Below are 7,987 nucleotides of genomic sequence, written 5' to 3'. Positions count from 1 at the left end.
TAGGGTAAGAGTAAGGGGGAAAATTACATTAAAATAAAGCTGCAGGCATGTTAGCAAAAATAAAAATAACCATTCTGGGAGAAGTTCCCATCGGGCAAGGTGACACCTTCCTTAACTTGCCGTTTTATTTTGAGGGTGCCAACGGAGAGAGTTTTGCACTTCCTTCACAGTTCCTATTCACTTCATGCCATGACCCCAGCTGGCCAGGCCCACAGAAAACTGCTTGGTGCTTATGCCAGGGCTGATTTCTGCAGGCCCTGGATTAAGTTATCCCATGGCAAAGGTTGTGGGTGGTGGGAGCCTAGAGCAGAGGGCGGTGGGAGGTCAGACCAAGGTGGGTCCTTTCCTACGATACCTCTTGTTGGTGCCAGCTGCCCTGGGCATTACACCTTTAGCCTCTGCTGATAGAGGCGTTGGTATATAATACATACATACATACAGGTGTGTGTATATATATTTACACATATATACATATATATGTGTCTGCTTGTGTGCCCAGCCATGCCTTGACTGCCTGAAGGACCTGCTCTTCTCAGAAGGACCCTGGGCTGGGCCAGATTTAAACAGCCATAGGAATCAAGGGGAGGCAGGCTGAGGAAGGTCACTTAATCTACTGCAACCTTCACCGGACAAACAAGCAGCCAAGTCCAGGGCTCTGCAGAAAAGCCGAAGAGGAGCATTGGAGCAATGACAGGGCCGGCTTGGAGCGCCGCGGGAGGAGCGGCCGCGGCGCTGGCGGCACAGGCCTCGCTGCGGCGGGTGGAGCTCCCCGCTCCCTGCTGCTGCACCTGCCGTGCACGGGGCAGGAGCCTGTTTTGCACAACGGAAGCACCCACTTCCTTTCCTTTACACCTAAAAATAAATAAATAAAAAATAAAAAGCCAAGGCGTGCTCCTCCTGCCCATTCCCAAGCGCTCGGTGCTGCTGCCATCCGGACCTTGGGTGGGCTCACCTAGCCCGTGGGCTGGTGGCAAGAAGCCCCGGTGCCGGAGGAGGAGAGTGGATCGCGGGGAGCTCAGGTAGCTCTGCTTTGTGACGGGTGAGATGGGGGTGGTGTGGGGAGGTTTTCCTGCCTCGCGTGTAGGTCCCCATGGTGAGGCTGCAGGGCAGAATGTGCCGTCAGACTTGGGATGCCAGTTGACCTCTTGCCTTGCGTATGTCTGGCTGCCATGAGGGCGTTTTGCCAGGTTTAATCCAAGATTTATGTCCTCGATGGTGCTAGTCCATGGAGATGAAACTCCCACCCAAGTGAACACAAGGACAAGGGACCCTCCTGGGTGAAATCCCAGCCCTCCCAGTGATGGCACCAACATGGCCCTTGCCACAGGAGCCCAGGGTTTCTGCTGTCTGTGCTTCACACAAAGCATTAGAGGAGCTCAGGATCCCACTTTCTTTAGGTAAAACACTGGCATGGTGCTAAGCACTGGCTCTGCTGGTGTCTTCTGTGCCACGGTGGACCAAGGACAAGTTAGCTCTGCGCAAGCACGAGCAACCTAAGTCCTGACAGATGGACATAGAAACTCTCCTTGTACAAAGCAGTAAGTTTTGTAATTTACTCAGGGGTTCTTCCCTCATCAGGGGTTCTTTCCCTTTGGGAGATATAATGCTAAAACTCTTGAGCTACAGAGTATCTCCACTAGCAGAAAGTTGTTTAGCAAATTTTCACTATTACTCCACTACATTTAACTTGTAGCAATTCATGGCAATATCATCTACTGTGTGATTTCTATACAAGTGACTCACCATACATGAGTATACAGATTAGTAGAGTCTAATGCAGCTATATTGTAAAATATTATAAATATTATGCAATTAAAGAATGGGCTGGGCTTTACTAGCACATGGGGCGGATCTAGGTTTTACTTAACTGTAATCTTAACCCTGACATTTCTAGGCTTAAGTGTTTTCCAGTAAAACTCTGAATAGCTCTCCATGGGAATTTCCTAGTTTTTAGGAGTTTTGAAAGGAAGGGGAAAAAAAGGCAAAAAAAACAAGCAAGATAATCACTGCTAACTACAACAAAAATACCCCAAATCACTAAAAAGAGCCTGAAAACCTCTTGGTCCCTGAAAGTCTTGGTGGTCTCCAGTGGACAGCGGTGGTGGGGAGGACCGTCCTGCGGCGTCAGGGGAGGCTGTGCTCCTGCAAACACCTCGGGGAGCACCAAAGCGGAGGGAAGAGCCTCCCCACCGCACAGTGCACGGATGCTGGGTGGGTGATTCAGGGCCCTCCACTTGAAGGGAGAAGCTCAAGGCCATGTGGTGCGGACACGGCTGCAGAACGGACCGGCCACAGGGGCTTCAAGTGACCTTCACTGTGCAGTAAATTGTACCATCAGTGGGAATATTATCCCAATAAGGGCAAATCCCGTTCAGTTGTTGCCAGTTGCCAGGTCTGGGGGTCTCCCTGCATATGTGTGACACATGAAGCTACGTTTTGCTGCCTCCCAGGGGCTCAGGGCTACACAGGGGCTTGCGTTGGCCACAGGTCCGTGAGGGGAGGATTTGCCCTGGCTTTGCCAGAAAGTGCAGAAAGTGCCAGAAGTGCAGTGCTCCCTGCACTTGGAGCCCCTCCGTGGGGCAGTGCCAAGGGGCAACGCTCCGGGGGTGCTTGCCAGGCAGAGCTGGGCTTTTTCTCCTTGCTCGATCGCACTTTGCCTCATTGCAGAGAAGCATTCAGAGTAAAAGCTGAAGTCGGCTAAGATTTCGGGAGGGATTTCTGTGCCTGTACAGTCATTTTATCTTCCCTGCTCTCAGCTCACTGCTAAGAGTAACACCCCCCACCCCACCCCCCGCAGCAAAATGCCTCTCACGCACCGACAGAAAGAGGAAAAAAAAAAAAAAAAAGCCCCAGAGAGAACACCCATTTTTGCTAACGCGAGGCGAGGCGAAACCCCCAGAGCCCTCGCGCTCTCGCAGCGGGAGCAGCTCCCGGAGCCGCGCGCGTCCCGACCCCGCGGGGCTGCGCCGCCCCCCGCGCGCTGAGGGCAGAGCCGCCGCTGCCCGGCCAGCGTGAGTGCACGGGAGTCACGCGCTGCGCGGGGCTGCGCGGGGCTCGGGGGCTGCGCGGGGCTGCGCGGGGCTGCGCGGGGCTCGGGGGCTGCGCGGGGCTGTGCGGGGCTGCGTGGGGGCTGCGCGGGGCTGCGCGGGGCTGCGCGAGGCTCGGGGTCTGCGCGGGGCTGTGCAGGGCTCAGGGGCTACACGGGGCTGTGCGGGGCTGCGCGGGGTCTGCGCGGGGCTCCGCGGAGCTCCGCGGGGCTGCGCGGGGCTCGCGGGCTGCGCGGGCCTGCGTGGGGTCGGGGCTGCGTGGGGTTGGGGCTGCGCGGAGTTGGCGCTGCGCGGTTGTCTCGCTGCCCGACCGCCAGGTGCGGCAGCCGCAGGGCTGCGGGGAGGCACTTGCCGCACAAAACTTATTGTGTGTGGGTGCTCCGTTCAACCACCCTTCCCTGCTTGTGGCAATTGGACTTGCATTAAATAAAAACCCTGAGGGGAACAGACGACAAGAAGCAGAGAGAAAACAGTGAGTCACAGCCTTTGCTGAGCCGCTCAACATTGAAATTGGCAGAGATGCATTTTTCCAAATGACTAGGGCTGCGAGGGAGTGCCAGGGAGCAGGGGACGGGCTTTTGCTTCTCGGTGAGACCCAGCCCTGTGGATACTGCTTCTGTTACCAATAAGCTCTACTTTCATATCTCTTCTTCATCTCTCGCTGCTGCTGCTGCTTCTTCCAAGGAGAGACAGACTTTGTGAAGCACTGCGGAAATGGCTGTTGCTGAGGCCATGTCCCCACTCACTAACCTCACCTTCGGCAACCAGACCGGCTGCAACGTGCACAACCACCATGTCTCTGCCAAAGTCACCTTCTCCCTCTTCTACACCGTCCTGCTGCTGTTCGGCTCCTGTGGGAACATCCTGGCCCTCTGCATCACCTTCCAGCGCAGGAAGAAGAAGCTAAACTCCACTGACCTTTACCTGGTGAACCTGGCCCTGTCTGATGCTCTCTTTACCCTGGCGCTGCCAGGCAGGATCACCTACTACATCCTGGAGTTTGATTGGCCCTTTGGGGATTGGTTTTGCCGGGCTACAGCCTTCATCTTCTACATGAACACCTATGTGGGCATCTACTTCATGACCTGCGTGAGTGTGGACCGCTACATCGCTGTGGTGCGCACCAGGCACCCTGGCAGGATCCGCAGGATGAGCCGTGCCCGGGGCATCTGCATCCTCATCTGGTTCATGGTGTTCCTGCAGACAGCACCGCTGCTTTTGAGGCCCATGACACGGCGCATGGGGGACAAGCTGACGTGCATGGAGTACTTCAACTTCGAGGAGGTGCCCAAGCTGCCCTACCTGCTCTTGGGGGCCTGTGTGCTCGGCTTCTTCCTGCCTGTGGGCATCATCTTGGTGTGCTATGTGCGGATCAACCTCAAGCTCTGCCAGACGGCCAAGGAGAATCCGCTGACAGTGAAGAATGGGCACCACCGCCGGGCCTTCACTGTCATCCTGGTAGTGCTGCTGGCCGTCCTGCTGTGCTTCACCCCTTACCACCTCAACATCGTCCAGTTCATGGTCAGGAAGATCCTGTATCAGCCATCCTGTCGGGAACAGCAAGCCTTCAAGATGTCCCTGCAAGTGACTGTGGCGTTCATGAACCTTAACTGCTGCATCGACCCCATCATCTACTTCTTCGCCTTCCGGGGCTACAAGCGGCGTCTGCTCCGCATCTTCAGGAACAGCGGCTCCATGGGCACCTCCTCCACTGCCAAGACCCCATCGGAGAGCAACAGCAACAGCCAGCCGCCCGGCTCCGTGTCTGTGTAGTGGTGCAATACCTCCCTTTTGCTCTGGGCTTCAGCTGATGGACTGTTCCCTGTCGCAGCCGCTGGTGCCCAGGCGCAGAGCAGGACCTGCCCCTCTGACCGGCTTTATCCTCCTTCCCGCTCTGTGTGCCTGGCTCTACGCTCAGCCCTGCTGGACCCCCACTGGACCCGTCAGGGAGGGATGGGGCTTTCATGCAGCTCCCGCAGAGGCAGCTCGGCCAAGGGTGCCACGCGGGGGGTTTCCCAGCACCGCAGCCTCCCACACGTCCCCCACATCCCGTAGGGTGCGCGGCTGTGGTAACCACAGGGCTGCACGGCCGTCCCCGTGCCCGGCTCCGCCGCTGCTCCCCACAGAGCGGGGGCTGCGCGCCGTGGGGCTCAGTGCTGCCGTTGCAGGGCGCGCGAGGCCCTGCTGCAGCACCCTGGCACGGGACAGGGCGCGCATGAGGCGCGGGCGAGCGGCCCTTACCACACGCTGCAGGGGGAGATAAACAAGGGAGCGACGCCGCAGGGCTCCCGGGAGCGCCGGCACCGCCCGTGGCGGCTGTTTTGGCTGCCACTCCTTGCCGAGGGCGCCCTTCCTCGCACGGGCGTTGCGGTCGTGGGGAGCTGCTGCAGGCAGGGCGTAACGGGGCTCATCTAGCTCAGCTCAGCGCAGCCGCGGCGCCCGGCCTGCGCCTCCTGAGAGTGGCTCTGAGCAAGTGGGCGCCCACGCAACCCGGCCTCGTGGGCTGGCACCTTCCAGGGAAGCCTTGGAGCAGGTCCTGCTTGGAGCAGGAAACGCGCCAAGGATGGATGGCAGACGCTCAGCACGGACTTATGGGGCCTGGACTGGGCCGTGCTTGGACGTGAGGGGCTGCAGCGGGCGGCAGTGAAGCGGTGCCGGTGCCTCGCTCGGCGCCACTCACGCGCAGCCCTGAGGTCCATTTCTTGTCCGTGGGGGAGGTGCGTGGTGAGGAACAAGCCCAAGGGTCTCAGCAGCTCCTTCCTGACATGGCCAAGCTGCGAGGTTTTCAGTGACGAGAAACATGCGTAGGATTCTGCAGCTCCTAGGATGTCTGTTCTGTATGTGGGGGTGGAAGGAACAGAGGGACACGCACAGCAATTAAGAGTGAAAAACAGCTTTATTTTGCTTAAAAGTAAACTTAAAGACATTTCATGAACTGACACTTTTAATTCGTATAAATCATTCTAGAAGGCAATAACCTTTTCTTTATTGCTAGGAGGTTAACCACAGCCAGAGGCAGCCCTTGTTTAAATGCACAGGAATTAGCTTTTGGGTGATGATGAGGAGGGTGGTGGCTTCACCTACTGCTCAGGTAACCTGAAGGCCGCAAGTCCCTCTGGAGCCAGGATGACTTCAACGGACTGGACTGAAGAGAGCCTGTGCCCTCAAAACTGTGTTACACATCATGGACAAGGAAGAGCAATATGTGATATTTAAGAGTGTGAATGGTCCTCACAAGTGTGAAGGAGCCTGGCTAGACTGGTGGTTACTGCGAGGTTATGGTGCACTGTCAGAAATTATCCAGAGATGTTGGTGGAAGGGGCTTCCATGCATCATCTAGCCCAGCATCCTACTCCAGGCAGGACCATTGCTGACACTATCTCAGATCAGCCGTGGCTTTGTCCAGCTGCATCCTGAAAACCCTCGAGGAAGGAGACTCATCCCCTCTGCGGATGACCTGCTCCAGTGCTGCACCACCCTCCTGATGAAAACATTATTTCTAAGGTCCGGCTTGAACCCCCAACCCTCAGCTGGTGCCTATTGGCCTGTTATGTCGCCTGCTGCTACCTAGGAGAGCTTGTCATCTTTTAAACTCAAATTCCTGTGCAATTTTAACGGTCTCGCACCGTAGGGGCTGCTGGAAGAGCAGGAGGAAGTGCTGCACAGCTCTAGCTCTTGAATAGGCCTCCACGTCAACACCTGAGCTCAGCTATACAGCTGCGGCCAATCCACCTTGCCAAGACTGAGGCAGAGAGATGTTTTACTAGGCTGCAGAGCCAAAGGCAAATCAATGAGAAAGCCTTCTCAGAAAAGAGGACAAGTGTAAATACAGACTGGTCTGCTGGTTCTTGGGCTGTTTTTCTCCCTGGTGTTCCCTTAATGTATCCCTGCCTTTCCTTCTGTAGCCACCAGTGAGAGCCCCTGGAGGAGGGAAGCACTGAGCACTGTGATCTAGCACAAGACAAGCACCATGGTGGGGATATCCAGCCATGCTGCCCTGGACTCACACCAACCTGGAACACTCGCCTTTGGAACATAACCGGCTCGCAAGCAGAAAAGACGCACAAGGAATAGGAGCAAAGGGGCTTGTGTGGAAGCAGCCAGGGAAGGGCTTGCGTTAGTGCCTGGATGAGCCCTGCCTCTCGCTTCCTCGCTGGTGCAGGGGCTTGGCGATGCAGCGCTGCGCTCCGCGCGTTGCCTCATGCACAGTGGGTGCCGTGCAGAACAGCCGTGCACTTTCGCTCATTTCATTCACCAGACTACGCGCAGCGCCTTTGCTTTCATCGGTTAGCACCTCAGCAGAGCAGCTAACCTGGGGAAGGCTGCCTACTTCCTGCCATTTGCCCTGCCTCGCGCGTGAACTTTCTGAGAACATCTTTCATCCCTTTCCTTATCAGTAACTGAATCGCGGCCGCTTTTGCTCCTTTCCTGCCATTGTTCTTGCCGGTGCAGATGTGTCCCAGGCTCCCTTTGCGCGACGCCTGCCGCGAGGCGCGGGCACCTGCGCAAGGACACGCGCGGGCGGCCCCGCCAGGCCCCTGCTGCAGGGCGGCTCTGCTCGCCCTGTGCTGCCGCCCCGCGGCCGCACTCCACTCCCTGGCCTGGCCTCCTCTTTTTTTCCTTATTTGTTAAAAATAAATTAGCCTCTGCTGGGCAAGATTTGAGACCCTGTTTGCCGTAGGGTTTTTCAACCTAAGGAAAGAGGGGAAAATGGCTTTTGGGAGCACAGGGCAGCCAGTGGGGCGCTCCCTGCTTTGCAGCCGCCCCACATGGGTGAGCCTGCCTGCTTGCAGTCATGCAGCCTCTGCATGCAGGTGCTGAGCAAGCTGCGCTCTCCTTAGCAGGGACCCTTCCCGCTCAGCACCATGTGCCAGGGAAGCCCTTCTAGCACCGCGCGGCTTGGTCTTCTCCCCGCTCCTGCCGCAGGGTGACGAGCCGAG

The 7,987-nt window shown here is 57.2% G+C and overlaps 1 protein-coding gene across 1 annotated transcript; it reads left to right on the top strand.

Moving 5' to 3' along the window:
* Positions 1-3,761: 3,761 nt before the first annotated feature.
* LOC104572069 (G protein-coupled receptor 183) lies at positions 3,762-4,820 on the top strand. The gene has a single exon (XM_010219208.2). It carries the CDS (start codon positions 3,762-3,764, stop codon positions 4,818-4,820), a length of 1,059 nt encoding a protein of 352 aa, XP_010217510.1.
* Positions 4,821-7,987: the final 3,167 nt, after the last annotated feature.

This window comes from Tinamus guttatus, unplaced genomic scaffold, assembly GCF_059628265.1.
Source record: "Tinamus guttatus ecotype Peru unplaced genomic scaffold, ASM5962826v1 Tinamus_guttatus_pri_ptg000180l, whole genome shotgun sequence".
In the NCBI taxonomy this organism is placed as follows: Eukaryota; Metazoa; Chordata; class Aves; order Tinamiformes; family Tinamidae; genus Tinamus; species Tinamus guttatus.
Note: the sequence above shows the minus strand (reverse complement) of the source record. Positions and strands in the feature narration are given on the sequence as shown.

Excerpts from the sequence above, each read along its gene's own strand:
- LOC104572069 (XM_010219208.2), top strand. The coding sequence starts at position 3,762 with ATGGCTGTTGCTGAGGCCATGTCCCCACTCACTAACCTCACCTTCGGC.